General features: G+C 35.7%; 1 protein-coding gene across 2 annotated transcripts in view; it reads left to right on the forward strand.

Moving 5' to 3' along the window:
• Positions 1-26325, forward strand: part of ARHGAP5 (Rho GTPase activating protein 5) — a 46126-nt gene that overhangs the window by 5171 nt on the left and 14630 nt on the right. For both annotated transcript variants that reach the window (XM_031593794.2, XM_090141306.1), the window contains exons 2-5: positions 8986-9133; positions 20253-20330; positions 22164-22295; positions 24129-24234. In XM_031593794.2, coding sequence (XP_031449654.1) covers positions 8986-9133; positions 20253-20330; positions 22164-22295; positions 24129-24234 — 464 coding nt within the window. The remainder of the gene's footprint in view (positions 1-8985; positions 9134-20252; positions 20331-22163; positions 22296-24128; positions 24235-26325) is intronic.

A 26325-nucleotide genomic window follows, 5' to 3' on the forward strand; every position in this document is an offset into this window, starting at 1 on the left:
TGAAGCTGTGTAGACTGAATGTCATAGGATCTTTTCTTCCTCTCATTGTGTCAGCAGCTCCCCTGCTGTCTTTACCAAGGCCTCTGCTGCTGTTTTAGCCTGTTCAGGAGCAGATGTAGTCAGAAGTTTCAGATTGTTGTACCTTTCTTTGCAGTGGATAAGACTACTACAAGAGTAGTTTTAAGTTTTCTATAGCCTACCTCTTTTTTTCTCAAAATGAAATTTATGGTCCAGGGCTGTTGCTCCCATGTCTAATAGCAGAAATAGAAATAATTGGAGTGATGGAGAAAGCAAATTTATCTTGTAATGTAAGATGCTTATAAGTATTCAGAAAGTCTAAGAATGTTGAATGCCTAGTTTTTTAATAAGTAGAGAGGGTTTTTTTGTGTTTGCATTACGTTGAAAAGTAGTTCCACTTCATGTGGGTAAGTCACTTCAGTTTGTAAGTGATACACTCCTGTGTTTTTCTTTACGTGTAGTTTCTTCCTTTTTTTTTTTTTTTTTTTTTTTTTTTCCCTGGAAGAGGTGTGCAGTTTTATTTATTTTGCAACATACAGTGTTTTTGTGCATTGTATTACATGAGCAGCCAGCAGTACTGGAAGAATTATTCAGATAATATTTTCCTTTTCTTCTTGTGCTTTGTAGACCATAAAGGGGTTATTAATGTACAGCTCTTCACAGATTACTTGCTTTTTTTTAAAAAAAAATTGGCCTCATGAATGTGCAAAGGATGAATAACAATTTTGTACTACTTCCTGAAGATTTCTTAAATCTCTTACTGATACTTTTTCTACACTGTTCAGCTGTATGTAATGGTAACATAAGTTAAAGTGTAGCTATTCTTGCTGTAACTGTAGTTAGACTAAAATATAAATATTTTGCGAACAAAGTTAATTTGTTTCAATTCAGAACAAAAACTCAACCTATTAAGTCTGAGGTCCTCATTGTCAAAGATTACATCTGCAGGGATAGGAAGGAGGAAAGGAGTTTTGGCAAACAATAGGGAAAACAACTGATGTTTTTCTAGCCTTAGTTCTATTTTGAAACCTTGTACCACAGTTGATGAGGGATGCAGTGATTATGAAACCAAGTATTGACTCTGCATAGGACCATCCAAAATCCAAGTGCTATGTTTGAGAGTGTTGTCCAAATGCTCCTTGAACTCTGGCAGCTTTGGGCTGTGTCTACTTGCCCTGGGGATCCTGTTCCATCCCTGACCACCCTCTGGTGCAGAGCCTTTTCCTAACACTCACCTTGACCCTCTTCTGATGGAGCTCCATGCTGTTCCCTCAGGCCCTGCCACTGTACCAGAGAGCAGAGCTCAGTGCAGCTCCTCCACTCCCTGTGAGGAGCTGTAGGCCACCATGAGGCCTCCCTTCAGCATCCTCTATTCTGCACTGAACAAACCAAGGGACCTCAGCTGCTTCTCATTGGTTTTGCCCTTTAGACCCTTGATCATCTTTGTAGCCCTCCCTTGGACACTCTCTAATAGTTTTATGTCCTTCTTACATCGTGGCACCTACAAGCTGCGCATGGTGCTTGAGGTAAGGCCGCACAGTGCGGAACAGAGTGGGGCAATCCCTCACCCGGTGGCAATGCTGGGTCTGGTACATCCCAGGGTATGGTTGGCCTGCTGTGGCCTTTGCACTGCCACAGCACACTGATGGTTCAGATTCAGTTACTGTCAGTCAGTCCCCAGATCTTTTCCATGGGGCTGCCTCTCATCCCCAGTCTGTACAGCTAGCCCCAGTCTGACTTATGCAGCCAGGGTTCCCTTGTCCCAAGTGCAGAATGTAGCACTTGTTGCATTTGTACCAAACTTAAAACATTTATTCTGAACACTTGAGATGTTATCAAGGACAGAAATAAATATTCGATATTGCTATACTTATTGCTGTTTGGAAACATAAATTAGAATGCTTTACTTTGGAAAGTATAACGATGACAGATCTATGGCAAGCAGATAATGTTACTTGCAATATCCTCTAACACTGCTTGCTACCAAAGGAAATTAAAGATTTTAAGACAGAGACCAGTAAAACTGAGTGTACTTTAGTCTGAATTTTTTGTCCATTGATGCTGCACGTAATGCTGTTAAACATTTGTGTTCTCAATCTCATGTCTGTATGCCAGTAGTCAGAACTCGAGGAACCATCCCTGAGCTTTGTTTTCAATTACTGTGGAAATAATCCATCGAAGACTTTCTTTCTCCTCTTTGTCACTTTTCTCTAGAACTCCAGAACTTTTGTTATCATTCTGTTGGTGAGGAACCCTTTTGCAATTTCTAGTTTTCACCTTTTCTTGTGGTAACCTTTCTGATTTTATTTTTTTTCCTTTTCTGATCTGCTGCCTCCAAACAAGTAAGCAAGAAGTGGCTGCTTCTTACTTCTTGACCTGATTTTTAGAAGACAAAGTTTTTGTAATTCCTCTGAGCTTATATTTTTGAATAATGATGACTCAAACTGTGTTCAGTATTGCGACACAGTTTTTGTGTTTTTTGAGTTGCACCCACTTTTTTTCTGCAGTTACTGTTACTTTAGTACCCTTATCCCTGTCCTTGTCCTTGGTAATTTCCAACTATTGTATTCCTAGTATATAGTACAGATAGTAGTTTTCCAGTGCATGATTTTTCTATTAGACTATTACTTTCATCTTACTTAATATTGTCCTGTTTCTGTTACTGTATTTGTCACAGTAATTTTATATCACCATTGCATGCCTTACTAGAGTCCAGGTTGGTAAAACTACCTGATAACTGTGTTTTCTTTGCCTCGAGAGAAGTGAATGTATTATTTTCAATGGAGAAGGTTGGATCAGTCTATTGTAATCTGATTTAAGATAAAATCACCTTCATCCTATTATATTACATATGTAATTTTATTACATATTACCATGACTCTAAACATTCTGAAAATAATTGTTCTGTAGCCTTATGTATATTACTAACAAGCAGTCTGTTAACATTTCTCTGGTTGAGAGGTAAAATGAAGAAAGGGAGAGAGGAAAAAAATGAAAATGGACTGGTTTTTAGAGTCAAAGGACCATTTTTCCAGGCTGATGTGGAGTTGTGTTTGCACCTCTTGCATGAGGTAGTGCTGTGCTTGAAAGCAAGCTTTCAAGTGCACACAGTTTTTTATGCAGCTTTGCCTTGATTGTTTTTTACCTTGCCTAGTGAGGCCTCTCCAGCTGAGATGCATCTGTGCTCATTTATCTCTTTCAAATAGCACAAGTAGGAACTTCAAGTATATGCTTACCTCAATTAATATGCTCTAATATTGAGGTGTGGTGTTGTGTGTTCATCCACACCAGTCTCTTGAGAAAACAGCAGTCTTGCAGGCCATGTAATAAAGTAATTGCATTCAGTTCAACTTGACGAGTTTGGAGGAGTGGAACAACACAGAGAAAAAGTAGAAAATTTCAAGACCTGAAAGTAAAGTGAGCATTTCTGGATGCTGCAGGAAGCCTTCCTGATTCTCAGACAGAAGGAACTTCTTCATACACACTATAATCCCAAACTGCAGTAGTTCGGAAGTTTATACGTTGATACCATAAACATGTAAGGCCCAAACCTCTGTGTATTTTTTAAATATATCAAATTATCAATAGTAATTATTACATATTGTAATAACTATTTATTTGTCAATTAAATTATTTAAATTAATTAGATGGACTCTAGCCTCATTTAGTACTCCTAACTTCAGGCAGGAAGCCTTTCTGGTATGGAAACCTATAGCTGTGTGTTGCAGTTAATACCCTTATTATATTTATTGTTAATGTGAAATGAATGAGTCTTAAAAATTCACCCATCTTGTTTAGCACACCTACCTTTGTGAACCCTCTGAAATTTGGTACATAATTTAGGCTGTATTTTTTTTTCCTCTTATGAGGTGTCTTTGTTTTGTGGGTTTGTTTTTTTTCTCTTCCACAGTGTATCAGGAACAGCATATATCCTGAGTAAATTTCTGTGAATGGAAAGACAGATTCTCATCTTGAAATTCTGCAGGCTTTTTGCCTTGGTGCCTTGCAGTTAATATTTGCAAATATTTAGTTTTCGCGAGATAGTTATTTTGTAAATGTAGGAACAAAACCAGAATCAGTAGATTTCACTTTATCCTATGGATCAAATAATTCGAAGCTCTTCTGAAAACAAATCCTAACTACAGAGATTTTGTAAAGAATAGGAAATGAACTACGTTTTCTTTGACCACTAGTCAATATTTTTATTATTCAGGGTCAGATAATGTTTTGTTCCTTCGGATTTTTTTTTGTGTGTGTGTGTATCTGGAGTTGCCAACTGTATTGATCAATCAAATTTGAAAAATAGCACTTTAAAACACTGTGTGTTGTAAGCTTATTTACAAGTACTGTTGAACAAAGAGGATTGTGTTACCTTCTGTTTTACCATGTGCTGATTGTAAGATGCCTTTTTATATTCATCTGTAAACATGGTATTTCAACAAGAAAATTTCACTTGCATCTAGATGAGTTCTTGAATATCTTACTCTGGTGATACACAGTTTGACATCTATTTACCATGTTTAAACTTGTTAGTTCTCATTATAATAATTTCAAAACTATATGGAATTTTGTGTTGAAACTGTTACTAAAAAGAGTCAGAAAATAGCCCATTTATCTTGATCTCAGTTTTAGTAAGACTATGGTAAACTTGTGACAAATAGCAAAAATTTAAGTAGATCTTCTCAACTGTTTTTGTGTAAATTCAGTGGTTGATTTAGCAAACTACAGTCTACTTCAGACTGGAATGTGTAATGAAATATTGATTTTATTTTTTGCCCCTTGAGAAGAAAGATCCAAGCCTGTACTTCCAGTTTTAATCTGTTCAAATGTATCACTCTTAAAATGCATGTTTGGAGTCATATGTCTTTTAGAGCTTCTGTAGCTTTAAACTCAGTATTACAAGCTTTAACTCAAAAAATGGCAAAAGGTATGAGAAGGAGAAAAGGCATATAAAAGACTGTCATCTGCATTATTCATGTGTTGTATAGTTTCTGAAGAACTTGCCATAAATTATTATTATTTCTATTGTTAATACTTTAAGCCTGTAAGATGAATGCTGCTTGTGGTACCTGGTTTCATGAACTATTCTAATAGTTTTGAAAATACTGACTCTGCCCTGTGTGACTTCAGGGCATTACTGCAAATAAAGCAGGCAGAAAATTTCCTTTGTATTAAAAGTAGTAGTGTAGTGTGTGGGAGGTAGAGGAAAAGCAGCTGAATTTCCACTTGGATTAACGAATGATTCTGGTGGGAAGGAGGTGAGAAGGGGAAAAAAGAAGTCCCACTTGGCATAGAGGACTGATTGCAGCCCTTCAACAAAAGTAGTTTGATGGATAGGTTTGGGCAGATTGTTTCAGTGCATTATACTTTCAAGATTCACAATTGGCTGATACCTCAGACTAGTTACACTAGAAGATGAGAATACTGAGCTGGTTCTCTGGAACGTACTGTCAAGAGGATTAATCCTGAGTATATTTTAAATTTGCACTTTAATTTTTTAATGCTTTTTTATAACAATAATTCTAACCTGGACATTGATAATTGGATGCTGTGTAGCGCTAGAATAAATATTTTCATGTTCAGCTTGTCTTCTGTTGGGAGGACTTCAAGTAATCATTTGGAACACGCTTGTTTCTGTGATTAAACTACTGCAATTAAAGCAGTATTGTCCTTAAATCGTTTTGGTGTCAGCAACCTAAGGAAAGTTTGGAATTCCTGGAGTTGGAATACTTTCTTGCAGAAATAAAAGGATCTGCTTGGTGTTTGGCATTAATCTCTGTTAGGGAGTGAACTGTGCTGTCTTCATAGGTTATTGGCAAGCAGCAAGGTACCTGGTGGTTCGTTTGTATTGTGATTTAGGAGAAGTGTGCAAAACAGTCTGACCATACCTACCATAGTGCTCACTGCATTCAGTGTGAGGTGACTGCTGTACTGTGGTGGGGGATGTATTTGGCTGAAATATCTGTTGAACTAAAAGTGAATGACAGAATCATAATCTCACTACCAAACTCTAAAAAATGTTAGAAATGATTCAAGTTTTTTAAGGTTTAAGTAAGTGAGTAGTTTAATCTTTATTTTTGTTCTAATGTTCTCACATTTGAAAGCTCGTAGAAATTGATTTTACACAGAAAAATATATGCTAATGACTGGCTGATATAAAAGTTCCATGATAAGATTGATGGATCAGAAGAACTGACTGCTTTTTTCTCAGAGTTGAGAAAAGGGATTAAAATGAACTTTTAATAAAGATAGAAATAAAGCTAGAAAATTGTGGAAATAAGACCTCTTCTTTTTCTGAAGTCATCTGGACAGTTAAAATGAAGGCTTTGGCACAATAGCACGTGTTTCTATTGAGAAGTTCCTCGCTTAAGGAGACTAGGCATGCAACTTATGGGAATTGTGAACATCTCAACTCAGGAAATAACTGATGTTTATTACTTTAAAGTTGCATTATTAATTTGCAGCTATATTATTGTGGAGATTGTGTAGAATGTGCTCTTTACAGAATGATTTCATTTGGAGATTTTTGCCTGCTCACTGCATCAAAAGACAGGGAAATGATGAAAGAGATACTTTAATATATATATTTGACAGCATAGAGAGGAAATTGATACATAATGGGAATAAACTGATAAAATTGCTATTGTAACTTTACTGGTGCTTTACAAAATTTTAATTTTATGTTCGTTCAATAGACAGAAAACAACTGTTTTCCCAACTCTCTGTTTTTAGGTGAGCTTGAAAAGGATTTCAGGTTATAGCTTTCATCTTTATTTTATTCTTTGCTCTAATTTCATTTAAATTCTTTGTAAAATTTTAGTTTCTTATTTCATTAACCAGATGCTTTCTGCTATAATAAAATTTATTAGTTATGTTAATATTGTGTCTTTATTAAAGTGACAGCCTGTTTCTTTCTACTGTGTCTGAAATATATAGTCTGAGTTTTTATGCTGTTTATTCTGGTATGGATGTGTGCTGAACACCTTGAAAGACAATTAATTTTAATTATTGCTTGCTTGCTTCATTGTGTTAACACATGTCTCTCTAAAATGAGCTTTCATTCTGCATTTGACACAGGTGTTCTCTGAGTTTTACACACTCTTTACACACAGCTTCAGCTTGGCCCTTTCAGTTTCTGCTCATCAGTACTGTTATGTATTTGTTGCCTAAGTAAATAAGATTTTTCCACTAAGGGGAAAATAGCCAGTGAACTGGGGTGAGTGTTGGAGACTTGGAAACAGGGAACTATGATAGTCAGAAGATAAGGCTGCTTCTAACCTAATGGCACATACTGGAAGAACCAATGATGTCTTATCCCAGACAAATCAAAGTTAGTTGAAGAGTTGACAGTTGGAAAGAATGCTTTCAGATGTCTGCTTTAACCATGGAAGCTTACCCTAAGGTTCTATCTGATTTTTTTTTTTTAATTAAAAAAATAAAAATTACCATTATAAATATAATATATATATATATATATATATATATATAAAAATATAATATAAATATGTAATATAAAACTGAGGGAGGAAAACACTGCTGGTGAGCAGTTTCTTTCTTTCTGATGGTTTGGAGAATTTGCTAATATACATTCCTTTCTTCTAAATTATGAATGCTGAACCTGATATAGAAATTCAAAATTTGAAAGATAAGCCCAGTCTTTAATTAGCTGTTAATGTGGTCAATAATAGGTACCCTATTGTCCTTGAAACATTCCACATTAAAAAAAAAAACTCTAATTGTTAATAAGGCTGTTGAAAAGTTTGGATTAACAGATCTCATTATCAGTTGTTGGAGAAGTTTCACAGTGCTGCAGGGTGATGGCTGGAGAAATATGGTTTCCATCTTCCCTCACAGAGTTGTACTTGAACTCATTACCTCTTAGGGAGCAAGTCAGTGATGAACAAGTACTTTTCTAACTTGGAGTTCTAGGTAGTCTGTAAGGTCTCAGTAAATGAATTTGATGGTATAAAAGTCCAGTGGTCTTCCAAAATGGGGGAAATTTGAGAGTTTTATCAGTGTTAAACCTAGAAACAAAACGGTGGTGTATTTTATGTCACTGGTTACATGAGATACAGTCTTACCGTAAGTTATAATGCACTGGAAACTTTCTTATTAAATTTAAATCTTGATTAGTATTCCATGTTAAGTGAAGAAAAAGAAAATACGCAAGTCACAGCTTTTATATGAAAGCATAGCTGCTTTTTACTGCTGTTTTTACTGTGCATAAACTTCTAAAATAGAATGCTAGAGATGATGATGATGTTATTTCAGTTCCCATATAGCACAGCCACTTTTGTATGACCATCTCTGAATATCTTAACGCTCAGAAATGAAACATGGTATCTGATATCGTATAATACTTTGGATGATTAAAAGTGGATTTATTAGTTAAATTGTGAAAATTTCCTTCAGCAGGAAGTTGGAGGGAGCTGTGGAGAAAACAGGCAACAAATCTTGATTCTCTTGTTCATATTTGTAATACATTTGGTTGAGAGCAAACCTCCTTTTCACAAAAAAAGTGTGCCTTTAGTAGTACCTCACTGCAACAGTCATGTTTATGCCACTGCCTGCAAATCTTACTCTGCGATTTAGTGGTACATGTTCTGTGATGTTACACTTGTAGAATGGTTGCAATATAAAGATTATTTACTACCTTTGAAAGGCATACAGAGGACATTCTCTGGTGATAGGAAACATTGCACTGCTGTGCTCAATTTGTACTTCATGTAGATTCCTCTGTGAATCATGCTGGAAGTTATTATGTATGATGCAAAGATGACTAAATCTTTTAGAAATAGTTGGAGTGCTGCTTATCTAGTGTATGCTACTTTAAAAGTACCTTTGTGCTCAGTTTGCTGTAGAGGTATTTTTGTCTGATAGATGTGTGATTCTGTGCTTGAGTTAGTTGTAATGTTACTTGAATATTATTTAAATAATTATTACTTAAATAACTCTGTTTTGTTGTAGCAAAAAAAGAAAGTTAAGACATTCAATCCTCCAATCCGTAGAAACTGGGAAAGTAATTACTTTGGAATGCCCCTACAAGACCTGGTTACATCTGAGAAACCCATACCTCTGTTTGTTGAAAAATGTGTGCAATTCATTGAAGATACAGGTAAGTTAGGAAAATGATTGTAGGAAAACTTTCCCACATGCAGATTAAGCAGTGCCTCTCATTTTCTGGCTTAAAGCAATCTTTAGAATTTTTTGCCTGAATTAAATAGCTTTATTATGGGAAAAGCATATTATAAAAATAGGTTGTGTTCTCTGAATTGTATGTTTAACTTGTAATTTTCTTTTTTCTTTATTTACACTAATATTTCAATTGTTATATACCAACATTTGAAATTTAACCTTTGTTTCCTGTAACTGGAAAAAAAGACTTCATTTCTTAATTTCAAATGACTTTTAACCCAGCGGCATTCAAGTCTTGCATGTCTCATTGTTGCCACTGTATTTTATGTAATATATTAAGAAGCTCTGAAATCTACTCTTAGATATTCCATATGGTTTAATTAGTCAACTTTTTTTTTTTTTTTTTGCTAGTAATCATAGATTTGTGTTTTAACTTCTTGTGGAGAAAAATCTCTTTTCTGAATACTGTGTATTTCTATTTTAAAAGTACCAAATGATTTATTTGATTTCCAGATTTCCTACTTGTTGTACAATATTAACCTGTGTTTTCACTAAGGTGCAATTTAATCACAAAAGTATTGCTTTCATCTGTTTTTTCTACCTGGCTTTCTAGTCATGTGTTTTGAGCCCTGCTTTGCTTTTAGCCTATTTACTTTATGGTCATGAGGGAAATAACATGATCTTACTGGTCCAAAAGAAGACTTCATTTGGGACAGGGGAGTTATTTTAAGGTTTGGATGTGATCTTTGGTTGGATTTTGTGGCTTTTCTGTTGTTTAGTTTTTAAAGATGTAGAACACAAGTTTTTACTTTGTGTGCAACTCTTCCTTGTTCTGAAGTTGCATTAGATGCTGCATTGCTATGTTTGAAAGTGGTTACTTTGAAAGTGGTTACTTTGAAAGTGATTGAGGCAGGACCGTCCTTTGGCCATGCCTGTTGTTTGATATTGTTGAGTATAGAGAGTAAAATGGCACCTTTGTCAGTGTTGTCTAAGTTTTGTAATTACAGTTTTTTGACTCTGAAGATGACAATAGCTATTTTAACAAGAATAAAACCAAAGGGTGTTCTTCCTGAAATTAAAATTCAATTTTGCGGCTATGTTGAAGAGTAATAAGCATTTCCAGATAATCTATTATAGGCCATAAGTCTAATAGCTGCCTATGACGTCTTCTATCGTGTGTCATACAATTAGAAAAAATCTCAGCTACTGATGTTTTGGGAGTTAGAGATGCAAGTATTAGTCTGTCTTTAGCATTTATCTCTGATTGATCCTTTGCCTGCAGATAAGAGCAGAATTTCCTCCCTCTTGTTTTCACTTTCCCCACCTCACCCAGGAAAAAATGGGGAAAGAGAAAGAAGATCAAGGGGTAATAGAGTGGTAGATAATCATTTAATATTTCTTTTGTGATTGCTGTTGTATAGACAACAAAAGCATAATTTTATGAGTGAATCATTCTAAATTTGTGTTATTTAAAAATGGCTTCTTACATATTCTATATATATACTGTACTATTCAAACAGACATTTTGCTAGTAGGAAAAGACTTCTTAAAAAAAAAAATCTGTAGAATTTATAAAAAATATCTTAAATTTGAGCATGATTAGCTTTGTAAGAATACTGTCAATCAACAACAACAACAGAGTAAATCCAGGCCTTATAGGAGGAGAAAGAACTGTAATAGAATGGAAATGTGATTAGTTGTCTTTTCTACGCATAATCATCAGACTCAAGCGCTCAGTCAATTTAACACTTTTTTTCTTCTCTAATGATCTATCTTTGTAGGATAAGATGTTTAGTTAAGCTGCTGTTGGGTTCAAAATAAGTGGGGCTCCTCAAAAGTGGGATGTTTCTGTTAATCATTTTGTGAAAATGGATCAAAACCTCTATTTTTGATCTTTAACAGTTTTTCTTCTGCAGGTTCTCTGCAAGTAGATTTGGTTGTTTTTTCAACTCTCATACTTGGCTGTGGGAGTTTCATTTTTAGTGTATGTTATTTTTATGTTAGTTAATATCCAGTAGGTATCTGATGAGATTCAGACCATGTGTTGTAGTACTTGTGCAGCCTTCTCTTTGGATAGAATCTATTTTTGCCTTCAAGGAGTATTAAGGGGAAATTAAAATTTCACTTGTGTTGCTCAAATCCTCTGCTGTAGTCCCAGACTTGATGATGCGCGTCTGTCTGGTAGAAGGTTCCACAAATACAGTTTTGGAGATGATCGGTCCACAGAAGGCAGGTCAAGATTTATTAACTTAGGTCTAGAGATGGGAATGAAACCATTTCCAATTGGTTAAGTTACTGTATCAGCTGCTTGGCCCTGGGGAGTCCTGCAGTGATTCAGCTGTCTCTTAGCAAGTACTGTTAGTACTAACTAGCCCTTCAGACGCTCCAGTACTGATGATGATCATCTTTATTTTTAATCAGGAGCTGTAGTCTTATTCTAGCTCTGCTTGAAGGAAGCTTGTCAGTATGTTTCTTTTACAGAGCGCATAACTGCTTAGCTTTTCCCTTTAAGATACTTCATTGTGTTCAGCTCCTTCTCTCTGTATTATCAAATTTAATTTGCATTGTGGCTGAATTGTATTTTTTCTTCTAATGAAGATAGAGGTAACCTCAAATTGAAGGGCCAGCTTCAATTTTTAATGTACCCTCTCTCTGCCTCATGAAATGATACAAGATGGTGCTTTCTACATACTTTTCTAGACTGTCCCTGAGGCAAAAAGTACCGAGTGTAGAACATAGTTTTCTCTATTTTACTTTGGATGATCAGATAAGATCAGCAAGTGTTCTTGAAGATCCCAACGTAAACATTAAAGAATTGAGAGCATGCAGAAAATGAGTTCAATTTTTTCTGTCTTATCATGCTGTTCTAAAATGTTCTCACAGTGTTTAAAAAAAGAAAAACGTGTGCATCAGTGGAAGAGGAACAATTTGGAAAAAACTAAAGTAAAGAGCTGAAAAATGCTAGCCTTTTCTAACTCAACAGATTTTTTTTATCTGAAGGAGCAAAAAAATCCTGTCAGGATAAAGGTAGATCTGGTGAAGATAGGGGATCTTAATGTCTAGGTGCTTAAATACCTACATCTGAAAATGATTTCTGTGTGTTCCTGTTGGGTTGATATTTTCCAGCTAGAATTTTAATTCCACAGTAATTTAGCTGTACAGAGACAAATAACTTCTGTTAAAAAAAAAAAAAAAAAGTCTGAGACTTGAATTTTTTTTTTGAAACTTGCCTTTATAGCATTTAATGTAGAAACCGAAGGAGTGAAGTAGTTAATGCTAGAGCATTTTTATCTGAAGGTGAAAGGTTACCTGTAACCTTTTACAGACTATGTAAGCACTTTTGCATTGTTGGTGACGTAACATTACTTACAAGCTGCTAGTGTTTGTGTTCTTTTACTTCTGTCATGTTCTTATTAAATCACTATGTAACTTGCTTTTGAGGGCAGCAATTTAAATAGACTTTTTGACATTAGTAGTTATTTTCAGTTGAGGGCTTCCAAAAGGAGGTTTTGAGGATACAATACTTCTGGTTCATTTTGTTGCTTTCCCCTGATTGAATGAATAGAAAGTCATTTTGTTTCATGACTTAAAATAAGATTTTGAAGTGTGTTAGTGTTCTGCAGACTAGATTTATATACACAGCAGAGAAACATAGTTAATATCGAAACTAAGTTGAGTTTAGATTTTTAAGAAAAATGTTGTGACTGTTTTTCTGTAAAGCTGGTGTTGCTATGGTAAGATGTAGGAGAAAAAATAACTTCTTTATTATTGTTTTAGATTCTATCCAATGTAGACAGTTATGTTTTTTAGTATATTGTGTTTTTTCTTAGCAAAGACAGCAAACTTGAGATAATTTTTGAATCTCCATTGTTTTAATAGAATGAATGCATTTCCCTATAACAGTTGTCATATGAAGAGTAAGGAGGATATTCTATAATATTTGTACAGTACATGACTTCTGCAGAGCTGCCCAGATTCAAAAGTAGTCAGTTTTATTTGAAAGAGAAGAACACAGTTTTGTGAAGGTGATGTCAACAAAAATAGTGTTTATTGGCTCATCGTTGGTGGTATGATTGAATTTTATATTGCAAAAGCACATAAAATGATGTTGAATGCTAGCTTTGTTCTAAGAATTAAATGTAAAACTTTGTGTTTATTGTGATTATGGCAGGCTCATAGCTTGGGTGTTTTGCTATAATGATGTACTTACGTTTTTATGCTGTTTTACATGTCACCAATTTATTTACAAGGACTGTTTATCTATGTGTTATCCAACATACACTTTTATTGATTATTTGTAACTTTCCTGGGCTTACAATCATTTGTACTAAAATTTCATGCTACCATACAGTATATCACTGGGTTTTTTTTAATATTTAGGTATTGCTTTAAGGTGTTGTGGATTTTTTTTTTTAATGTATTGTTAAATGATAAGTGAAAAGTTTGATAAAAATTACATTTCAGTCTGTTTACTAATAAGGAGAAATCAAGTCAATATTATGAAAACTAACACAGTTTGCAATTTAATGCATGTAGTGCTTGACTTTATGCAGCTCTACTAATATAACAGTAATGTACTGTGTGTTTTTTCTTTGGGTTTTCAATGATAAAACATCATTGTAGAATATTAGTATGTGCTTAATTGACAAGGTTATTAATTTTAAATTCAATACTTAATAAAAATCCAATAACGTTGCTATGGTGTTAACTATACATGAAGCCATAAAGGAAGGAGGTTAGTACATATTGTAATAAGTTATTAAGTTACTCAGTATATGTGAGACATTGATTGGAACAAAGTAGTGTGAGTCGATTTGATTGAGCCACATCTCTTACTGTCTTGAATGATCTGTTCGGAGAGCTACAGTTGAAATCAGAAATTGGGTATTTGGAAAATAATTACAGCTTTTTATATTTATGCATTTTTGTTTAAGTCTTGGAGGTAGAATGAGTAAAGGAATATTGTCTTCCATGAATTATACCCAGATTTTTTGCACTTAAACTGCCACTAGGCCAGATTTTTATACTAAATGCAGACAATGCAATATTTGTCTTCTGAGAACAAGGACAGTGAATAAATAGGCAAAGAGTTGTATGAGAGAATGAGTCAGTGGAGCCACATGAGGTAAAAACGCTGGCATATCATTGGAATCTAGTGGCTACAGAATCCATAAATTCAAGATGATTTATCTCTTTTATTCAAATGGCTTGGGAGAGCTAGAGGCTTTTAGAGGTCTATTCTGTTGAACAGAGAAACAAAATGGCATAAGGGCCATTCCCTTAACCCTGCTATGTGGACCCTACATTCTAAGTGTTTAATAAAAAGCAACATAATAGCGAGTAAGTTCTGAAGATCCTCTCATGCTGCATGCTTCTGCCACTTCTTTTGTGGGTGCTTATTAGATCTTTCCCTGAATCAGTGCAGTTCACTGACTTGGCAAAAGTGGACTGGGTACTGCTGTTTAGTATTACATCTGGTAAATTAAGGTTCAAATATGTGTCAGTACAAGTGCAAGGCAGGGAGCAGGACTCTGCACATATGAGTAGAGCAAGGGAAAAATGGGAAGAATGACGGATGAAGCTGGGAACTAGGCAAGTTTTTCAGTCATAATGATCACTTAAGTTGGCTTAGCTACCCACAAGCCTATATATGTAAAAAGAACATTTATAGGCTATGATTCTGGACAGTAACATAGTGAAATAGCCCTGCAGTGCAGCTTGAACCCTCTTCAAGTTTATAAATCAGCCTCAAGTGGGAATTGCAGTAATACGTTCAAGGCCAGGGCTTCTATTCTGGTAGATGTAGACAAGAGGAAAGAATGGGACAACAGGAACTTTGTGGAATTCAGTGAGGACACATGCAGAGACTAAATTCTTGCAGTGGTAATGCTGAGGGCTTGGCTTGCTGGATAGCAATGCCATTGAAGGGTCCTGGGGGTAAGTAGACTAAGCATGTCAGTAGTGCATCCTGCTAACAGTGATGGCTGAGGATGTATTGGACTGTCCCAAGAGAAGGATAGGCAGTGAATCAATAGAAGTGATTATTCCTCTTTACTCAGCCCATATTAGGCCTTCTGGAAATAATACCAAAACAAAATGAGACAAACTTGAGTGAGTGTAGCAGAAAGAAAGTCAAGGGCTAGAGCTCATGGCCTGTAAGGAGAGGCACTGGGAACTGGGTTGATCCATCTTAGAGAAAATGGCTATGGAGTTATTTAAAAGTATCTTTCTCTTGCCTATAAGAATCCTGAGATGATACAACAAAGCTGAAGAACTAGAAACAATGATCATTAAAATTGGAGATTTAAAGTAGAAAATATTTTTTCACTGTTCAAATGGTGATCAAAGATGTTGATCACTCTCTGTCCTTGGAGGTATTAAAAATCAGACTAGACAAAGACCTACCAACTTAATCTGAATGTAGCATTGCCCTGTGTTTGAGTAGGAGGTTGGCGTAGATGAGCTCCTGAGCTCCCTTAATACCAGAGTGATTCCGTGATCACTTCAGAATCGACATAGGAAGTTTCAGTACTGACGATGTTATACACCAGTTTAAGCTTTGCAACTTTGGAATTAATTACCAGCAGGGAAACTGTCCAAGAGGAGGGGAAAACAGGCATCAATTGTTTCTTCTGATGGAAGACCGACTACCAGACAGATGGAGGAAGAACACATGTGTTAATTTATTAGTGTTTGAGAATAATTGAGAACTGTAAACAAATATGTTATGAAAAGTTCATAAACACATGTTGTATACTTGAGTTGTACTGATAGTTCAGGTATATCTTCAAAGTAAACATCATCAGAACTATGTAAAGAATTTCTAAACAGTGCAGATAAGACCAAGACATTGATGTCTTTTGCGGAGTGCCTACAGTTACGCAGCAGCTCATATTCCCCTACCTTCCTCTATGCATGCAGTGATCAAAGGTATTGTATCTTCAGATCTAACCCATATTTAATGAAGTAAAGAATGTACCTACCCTTTATTTGTCGCATACAGAAAAAGTGAATTACTGTCTCTCGTCATTTTAATTGAAGTATTTTCTTCTTTTTTTTGAAAGACTATGAAATGGGAGATTCAGTAACTTTTTATGAAGTAATTTAGTGCTTGTTTAATGATTGGTTTATGAAAATTACAGAACTATTCAGCATTGGATGAGAGCTTTCTATTTTTGAGACTTTCTAATAGTACTGAATATTTTTTATACTGCTTACTTTCTATTGAATATTTCGATGTCTTATACATTATTACAAAAACACTTAAACATTTATTTTTGGTTCTGTTTTTGAATTTGTGAATTGAATGTCATGAGTCTTTTAATAACAGTGCTAATGTGTACGGGTTAGGAATACTTTAAATGAAGAATTTTAAAGATATTTAAAACAATTTAGTGCTAGACTTTTCTTACTAGAAAATAATTTGTAGTCTTTGCTTTGTACTCACATACACTGTTGGCGTACATACAAGTTCTGGGTCAGTCAGCTGGAGATTCCTTTAGTCCTGTGTAGTCTGTGTAGCATAGGGATTGAGCATAATTATGCTAGGTCAATCTGTGGAATAAAATTATGGCATGGTACAGATCACAGAATTTACAGAGGTAACTGTATGAGTGATTATCTTGGCTGCTATAGTTGCAAATGATTCCTAAAAAAATTCAGTTGGTCACTGTAGGGGAAAGAATTAAACTGTGGAGAAGACAACTTGCTGTGATTAAATGGCATGTGTTCAGAGATGTAGACAGTACAGTGATACTGAGAACCTGGCTACAGTTGCCAAGTTGGCAGATACTGTGTGACTCTTAGGCAAGCTAAATATTGGTATAGCTGTTGTCACTCAAGCAAAGTCTTTAAAATCATCATAGAAGCTGACTAAAAACATCAACTCACAGAACTTGGTATCAAATAAGGAGGAAGAATTAAAAGAATTAAAAAGAGAGAGAGTGAATGGGGAATAAAAACATACTATTGTGTAATTCCATGTGTTGCATTGGTTACAGTTGGGATCAATCTGTCTTAAAGTAAAATAGAATTTGGAAAAGAAACAGCATAGAGCAATAATGTTAACTTTTGCACAAAGAAGAGCTAAGCTAATTAGTTAAGAAAATTTCTGAGAAAGGGAAATAAACAAAAAACATGAGTGGTGCTGACAAAGAATAGAGAACTCCCTGATTTTTAACACAGTAAAAAAGATTTCCTGAAAAACTTCAGATCCTGAGCAATAAAACCAGTGTGTTTTCACAATGTGTATTGCTGAGTTAAAAACTGCCACGGGTTGTTGTAAAGTCCATATGTAAATGACTAGGAGATTTAGATAAATTAATGGAAGATAAATCCTCAAGTGGTGATCATAATTCCTTATGGAAAAACATATGCAAGCCACCATGGATGGGAGGATATATCACAGAAAAACAGCTATTTTCCTTTCCCTCTGCTCCTACCTCTCATCAGCCATATACTACTTAATGGCATGGGAAATGGATGTTGCCCTAGGAGACCTTGTTCTAAAATTAATGTGTTCTTTAGAGGAACCGAGAGTTGTGGTGGCTAAAATCTAAAACTGATGAAATAAAGTGTCATACTTGAAGACGTAGATGCATCAGACATTACAAGCATGTATATCATAGAATCATAGAATGGCCTGGATTGAAAAGGACCTCAAAGATCATCTAGTTTCAACTCCCATGCTACGTGCAGGATCACCAACCACGAGACCAGGCTGCCCAGAGCCACATCCACCCTTGAATGCCTTCAGGGATGGGGCATCCACAACCTCCAACAACAGGGCAACCTGTTCCAGTGCGTCACCACCTTCTGTGTGAAAAACTTCCTCCAAATATCTAACCTAAATCTCCCATCTTAGTTTAAAACCATTTCCCCTTGTCTTATCACTATAAACTCATGTAAACAGTAGTTCCCCCTCCTGTTTATATGCTCCCTTCAAGTATTGAAAGGTGACAGTGAGGCCTCTTGGAACCTTCTCCAAGCTAAACAATTCCAATTCCCTCAACCTTTCTTCATAGGAAAGGTGCTCCACCCCTCTGATCATCTTAGTGGCCCTCTTCTGGACCTGCTCTAAGAGCTCCACATCCTTCCTGTACTGGGGGCCCCAGGCCTGGACACAGTACTCCAGGTGGGGCCGCACAGGAGCCAAGAAGAGGGGGACAATCACGTCTCTCTCCCTGCTGGCCACCCCTTTTTTAATGCAGCGCAGGTATAGTTGGCCTTCTGGGCTGCAGGCGCGCTCTGCTGGCTCATGTCCAGCTTCTCATCCACCAGGACCTCCCAAGTCCTTCTCTGCAGGACTGCTTTCAAGGAGATCTTCCCCCAGCTTGTATAAATACCTGGGATTGCCCCGCCCAAAAGCGACACCTTGCACTTGGCCTTGTTGAACCTTATTAGGTTTCCATGGGCCCAGTTCTCCAGCAAGAGGAAGTATTTATGTGAGGAATTTAAAAAACTAATTTAGTTAGCTTAATCCAGAATTGCAACAGTTAGCTGCTATTCTTGGAAGATGCTTAATTTCAGTAGATATCTCTTGAAATGTTTCTGAAGTTCTGTACATTATCTTTTTCAGTATCTCAGAGCTATACTGGTCTGAACAAAGAGGTGTCTGCTGTGTTGTTAAAATTGAAAGAAAAACTGCTAAATACTACAACAGAGCATCTCTATCTCCGCAGCAGCCCAGTTCAAGTATTCAAGATTTAAACACTGCTACTAAACAGTGACTGAATTGGACTTCTCAGAAAATGTTATTGCAACAGATTCAATTCCCTTTCTACAGAAAGAAATTGAATAGTAGTTGGATAAAACACAAAATAGCCTGAGGCTGGAAGAGCTGTAACTGAGAATGCTCCCATATTAAATGGTCCTAGCTTGTTATCTACCAGTGATTTTTTTGGTTATCTTTACTTACAAATTTGGTAAGAGGAGTACAGGGTATTTCCGTCGGATAACATTCAGGACGCTGTTTTGAAGACAAATTTTAAATCCCTCCAGCTGTAAAATTATTGAATCCCACCTTCTGCGTTTTGCTACCAATTTATATCTCCTGATGCTTTTTGATGACATCACAGAACAATGCTCTTGTTTTTTGAGTATTTTCTGTTTTTTCTGTTTAGGTAAATGTTTAGAAGAGAAAACAGTTGGCTGTGAAATTGGAAAGCTAAATTAAAGGCTTATTGAAGAAAAAAATAGTCAAAATTTACTAAGGTAGCTTTGATGGAGCTAGTAAGGAGATATGGGAGTTGTGAAGGAGATTAAGAGGGAAAAATGGAATTAGGAGAGTAATAATCAGTGGTTTGAAGCAGTTAAGTGCATTCTGTATTTTGACCCTGTTAGCGGGATTCCTAGTGTTTCTCAGTAATGTTAACATTCAGAGTTGTGTGACAGAAACGTTGCTGTATTGACCTGATATTGTAAAATGCGTTCATGTACTCATCTGCAGTGGTAGAGTCAGGAAATTTCATAGAGCTTTAGAACTTGATTCTTTTTCATTAAACCATGTAATGCTATGGAGATGTACCATATGGATATTTTTGCATCCATAGAGGTGGAGAATTATGGCACTATGTACTGGTTGTCTTTGTTAATGATTTCCAAATTAACAAAGAAAAAGATGATGGATAACGACCATTAGCAGGTCAGATCCTTCTGTTTAGTGAGTAGCTGTGGGTAAAACAGATTGCATTATTATAGAATGCATTATCAGTGGAGTGGAGCAAGCAAGTATGAGTGTGTATGTGTGTGCATCTGTGTGTTTGTGGATTCATAATAGAGATGTGAATTTTTATTGTAATGTTATTTACCTGGAATGCCTGCTGCAATTATGACAACATGTAGTAAGACAAGGTAACAATGACAATCCTGGAGATCCTCTACTTCCTAACAATCTTTTCACTCCTGACTTGACATTAAATGGAATACTGAACTCAAAAATGCAACTGGTATTTCACAGTTTGAAAGTTCTGTATCACTGTAATTGTTAATGTTACTTTTTAGGCACTAGGTGTGGTTTCTCAATGAGTACTTATGGCTGACTCTGTTTTGCTCTGTAGTACGTAAGCTATTTTTGAATGTATTTTTTTCCTCCTTCTAAGGATTATGTACTGAAGGCCTGTACCGTGTTAGTGGGAATAAAACAGATCAAGACAACATTCAGAAACAGTTTGATCAAGGTAATAACACATTTCATTATTTAAAGCCAAAAGAACTTGAATTATCCATGGATTAATAAGATGGTACAGTCAGTGTAAATGAGTTTTATATTCAAACTGATCTCCATAGCACTGAGTGCTTTACTCTTTGGTAGGTTGTATTGATGTAATCTAGGCTATATGTAACTAACGAAGCTGTGTGTAAACCAAGGGCAGGATAGAGTCTTGTAGCTGGTTAAAACTAATTTTGAGTGCTTCCTGTGAAATTTTTAGGTGGTTTTCTAGTTGAATAAATGTGTTTAAATACAGTACTAACTGCTCCTTATATTAGGATAATAGTGCATGAAGTCCTCAAAAGTAAGCATACACTTGTCCTCCCCAAAATGCAGAGCTTTTTGATAATTATTTTATTGAAAACTCTCTTGATTAATGTGAATTAACAATTAAATCTTAGTAATTAATCTGTAGTACCACCTTTGTCGTGCTGGAATGTATCGAAATATGATTAGCAGAAAAGTGTTCATTTGGATGTGTTGAGAGGGTCAGCATTATTTTTCTTCCGGCTTTCTCATTAAATTTATTACATCAACTGATCTGAAAAAAAAACCCAACCATGTTAAAATACCTCTTTGGTATTAGTAATGAAATTGAGTCTTTGAAATAGTTAAATTCCTCCTAGATGATAAAGCAAATAAAGGTGCATTTTTTAATGTGTATCTGTTTCAAATAATCTGAATATAATGCTAGATTTTCTTCTGTCAAAACATCACATCACGTGATGTTTTGAGTGGAGTGGACTTTTGAAGAGTTTTAAAATTATCTAGGATGACTTTTATCTTGTGTTAAATAAATTAAAAAAAACATTTTTTAATAAATTAAAAAAGACAGGGATCTCTTGGAAAGAGTCCAGCGGAGAGCCACAAAGATGGTGAAGGGCCTGGAGCATCTCCCCTATGAGGAAAGGCTAAGTGAGCTGGGTCTGTTTAGCCTTGAGAAGAGAAGACTGAGAGGGGACCTGATCCAGGTCTATAAATATCTAAGGTGTGGGGGGCAAAGTGGCGAGGCCAGACTCTTTTCAGCAGTGTGCGGAGACAGGACAAGGGGAAATGGCCAGAAGCTGGAGCATAGGAAGTTCCGCACCAATGTGCGCAAGAACTTCTTTACAGTGAGGGTGACGGAGCACTGGAACAGGCTGCCCAGGGAGGTTGTGGAGTCTCCTTCTCTGGAGATATTCAAGACCCGCCTGGACGCCTACCTGTGCGACCTGGTGTAGGGATCCTGCTTTGGCAGGGGGGTTGGACTCGATGATCTCTGGAGGTCCCTTCCAACCCCTACGATTCTGTGATTCTGTGATTCTGTGAAATTAAAATCTCTAAATGTAATATATAAAGCTTCTGTTATTTGGGAGTCTAGCAGTAGGTTATATGGCCATGTGCAATCACTGGCATGTGGTTTTGTCCTTTCTTAAAAGGCCTCGTGGCCACGTAAGACAGCATTACACAAATTCTGCATATTGATGTACTGTGTGCCAGTTTTCAACAAAATTTGGGATGTGGATTTTAAAACTCATTCTTGGGCAGAATTAATTATCAGAACCCGGTTGGTGTCAAATAGAAAAGCATTTAGGTCTGCATGGAGAGTCAGACAATTTTATTTTTTGATCTACTGCTTTCTTAATGCTGTCAGACTTTATTTCATGTATGTCAAAGCGATGGCAGTTTACTCACTGGTTCACTCTGTTTTTGACAAATGCTAGGCAAGCTTTTCATTTTCAGTGTTTTAAATAAATAAATTCTTTCATAAAAATATTTTGAAGAATCATAACTGTAAACTGCTTTTAATTTTATCTTCCAGATCATAGTATCAGTCTAGAGTCTATGGAAGTGACAGTAAATGCTGTGGCTGGGGCTCTTAAAGCTTTTTTTGCAGATCTGCCAGATCCATTAATTCCTTACTCTTTGCATCAAGAGTTGTTAGAAGCATCAAGTAAGTAAAAGGAATATTTTGTATTTTTTCAAAATTGTTTCAAGATTGTATTTTTTCAAAATATTTATCATTATTGCAGTTTTTAATTCACTGTAAGTTAAAAAGGGTTGCTGCACTGACTTATCTTTTTAATTGCTTAGGTGTGCCATTTTTTTAAATGTTCTTTAAAATTGACAGAATTAGATGATGAGAACAGAATTACACGATTACATTAGTTATAAATAAATTGAAGTCTATTATTTCTCCTCTATGTAGGAAATCTAATTGGAGGAATCTCTTTTTTTCCTGTTAGCACTGCAGTATTAGCACTTGGAAATGTATCATAGTTGTTTACAGGGGTGGAAGAAAGCATACCTTGATTTCATAAAATCTTACATTCAGAATAGGCTTTAGAAGTTGCATGTCTGTGGAGCATTATGGTGAATCTCTGACATTTTTTTCAGATTCTTTTTGAACTGTGTGTAGGATGAAAAGGTTAATTGTGTTTACAAATGTTTCAAACTTGAAAATGTGACTACATTGTTCCCCTTCTAAAGAATAGCTTTCTTGGGATCAATTTGGGCAATTGGACTGGCAGCAACCTGTTTTAGGAAAATACTACACATCTTTGCCATGTCTTTTTTTTATTGAAAATATGTCAATATTGCTGAAAGCCTAAGGCTTCAACCTAGTCTTGGTAAGTGTATATTACACTTGAAATTTTGTATTTTTCGATGACATCTATAGACATGTTTTTTGATATTTTCACTTTAATTTTCAGGCAAATCCCTTGTATAGTGTTTTTTTTTTCTTACCAATTTATGATTTTCCAAGCTGAGTGGGACAGGTGGGACAGGCTTTTGATTACGTATTACTAAATAAATTATGTATTACTGTAGCATACTAGGCTTAAATAAGAATTGAAGTCTTTCTATTGAAACAAACCTTTCTACGCAGTAGAATATGGCAAAAATGTGAATATGTGTAACAACAGCTTATGAAAAATCATTTTGAGAGTGGAAACTAGAGTTCTTTAATACTTGAATAATTGTTGATATAGTATGGATTCATCTAATTCTCACACCAGTGTTAACAATTTTATTGCAAGAGAATCATTATCCCCAACTTTTCCACTGTAAAACTGTATTCTGGAATTCCGTTTATGTTGATAGATCCTGAGATAACTGAACCCAACTGCAAGTTTATTTCAAATTTTAAGCCAGTGTCAGCTGCTTGCTGTTAGTAATTTGGTGTCACAAGTAGCACTTATTTGTTGTACATTTCTATAATCTGTTATTTTTTTTCTTAGTCCTTTTCCTGTTGCTTGCTTCTTCTTAAAACACAAATAATATCCATTGAACATGTGAAAATTTGTATTACAGTAGCTGCACCAGGCTTCTAATAATTTTTTATTATTTGACTGGTAAGCTTAAAATTTTGTAAGTTCATGAAAATGTCTTTTATCCCCCAAAGCGTAGTGAAACTATAATCTGTATAAATCTTATGTGTTAAGAACATTTTGCAAGCAATGGAAAATCTTACAGATTTCCCTGTCTGACTGTTAGCTGTATACAAGCCAACAAGTTGATCAAGATGGTCTGTTAAGAAGACTATTAAATAGAAATAAATCTATCTAAAAACAGAAAAACATTTTTTGTATTTAGATAGTTTCCACTTTATTATGAAAAGGTAATTTTTTGTAATTATATATGTAAATAGGAATTTTATTGAGTATTTTCTCACTTTCTGTTTCTCTGTAGATATCTGTGCTTCTTATAGTTGGAAAAAGACTTAGCAACACTTTATTCAGTATTTCTTTCTAAATGTATGAGAAAATGTCGCTTATTTCTATAGAGATCCTGGATAAGACAGAACGGCTACATGAGTTAAAAGAAATTGTGAAGAAGTTCCACCCAGTGAACTATGATGTCTTCAAATACGTGATAACACATCTGAACAGGTTTAGTATTTTTCTACTGAAATTCTGTTTAATTTTTAACATTAAAAAAATCTAATCTATTAGAATTGAAAATGTTGTGCTGCATTTCTCCTCTGTTAGTATAAATGTTGAAAATGGAAATTTAAAATTATGAATTAGACGTTGAGATATTATGATGTCTGATTTAATTGATGCATAGATATCTACCATCATAGCTACTGTGGAGATGTAAAAATGATTGCTGTACAGAGCAAAATAATTTCACAGAGCCAGTATGTACAAGAGTTGCAGGCCTCTTTTCTAAGGAAGCAGCTGTTAATGTAGACTAACACAGATTTAAAGGAACATGGAGGTTATTTGGCCTATTCCCTGCCTATTAAAGCAAGATCAGCTTCATGCCTCTAAAATGTAGTGCACAGAACCTCTGCTGAATAATTAAAATGCAGAATAAAACTGCGTGTAGCAGTGAATTTGCTTCCTAAATCTTGCCTCTTGCATAGAAATGTAATTTTTTGTGTTTTTAAATTTAATTTACTGACCTTTTATTTGTCCAAGTGTACAATATTCACTCATAAAAAGATTAGCTTGCTCATGTTTCTTACTCAGCAAAACTCTAGTGGATTCTCTGAAATCCACTTAGTAAGATAGCTAACAATATTATTAAAAGACATAATAAACATTTAGTCACACCTAAAATAACTATTTTTTTTTTTCCTAGAAGAATCTTTATTTCCCAGTACTGTACTATTAAAGATAGTTTGTGATTTTTTAAAAAAATATTTTTATTTTTATTTATTTATTTTTAAGACAGAACGGCAGAATTGTTGAGATTGTAAGGGGCTTCTCAAGATTTAGTGCACCCCTCTTGCTTTGGTAGGATCTGCAATAACAGATTGCCTGGGATGATGTGCAATTGGGTTTTGAGTATCTAACAATGGAGACTCCACAACCTCTCTAGGCAACTTGCTAGTGTGCAATCACCCTGACAATAAATACATTTTTAAAAAGAGGGGTTTTTTTTTGTTTGTTTTAAAAAGTGTTTTCTTTGTTCAGACAGAATCTCATGTGTTTCAGTTTGTATCTTGTTGCATCTTGTCTTATCACTGCGTGCCACTCAGAATTCTTGGTTCATCTTTTTTGCACTCTCCTATTAGATACTTAAATAAGATTATCTCTAAGCTTTTTCAGAGTAAGTAGTCCCAGTTGCTCAGTCTTTCCTCATTTGAGGGATCTTCTGTCTCTGTGCCACATTCAGTGGGCTCTTAACAGAATGTCCATCTCTCTCCTGTATTGTAGAGGCCAGAGCGGAGTCCAGATACCAGAAGTGCAGTGCAGAGTAGAGGGGAGAGATAACTTTCCTAGACCTACTGCCATCACTTGTCCTAATGTAGGCCACGTTTGCCTGAATTGTGTTCAGTGTATTGCCCACAAATACTGTCAAGCCCTTCCTCTACAGTGGTGTTTTTCAGCCAGCTGGATAATTTTCTGTATATACCAGTAGGCTTTTTGTGATCTTTAAATTGCTTTGCAGGCACTTTTAACAGTCAGACTTGGGACTTCTAGTATAGGAGGTTGAAATGAGACTTTTTAAACTCCCTATTCAGTCAGTGAAATCAGACTTCTCTTCTATGCTTTCTCCATTGCTGTGTGGAAGGAGTCTTATTCTGGTTCATAACAAACCCGCGCAGCAATATCAGTGGGGAAGAGAAGCTGAAAATTTGCCTGGCAGAAAAGGATCTAGCTGTGTGAGTTAACAATCAGCTGAAGATAAGCCATCAGTGAGCCCAGGTGGCCAGAGAGGCCAACGGCCATGAAAATTGTTTGGTCAGCAGGACCAGAGAACTGATCATCCCTCTGTATTTGTCACTGGTGAGACCGTATCTTGAGTATTGTGTTGGGTTTGGGGCCCCTTGCTATGAGAAGAAAACACTGAAGCTGGTGAATGGACTGAGATTGCACCAAGGAAGTTGTTGGTTTCTCAGGTGACAGGAGGTAGAATGCAGGGTGAAGGCCTCAAGGTAGGCCAGAGGAGGTTTAGGTTGGATGTCCGTAAGAATGTTTTCACAGAAAAGGTGGTTAGGACTTGGAATGGTCTGGTCGGGGAGGTGGTGG

This window comes from Phasianus colchicus, chromosome 5 (assembly GCF_987193195.1).
Source record: "Phasianus colchicus chromosome 5, bPhaCol1.hap1.1, whole genome shotgun sequence".
Classification (NCBI taxonomy): domain Eukaryota; kingdom Metazoa; phylum Chordata; class Aves; order Galliformes; family Phasianidae; genus Phasianus; species Phasianus colchicus.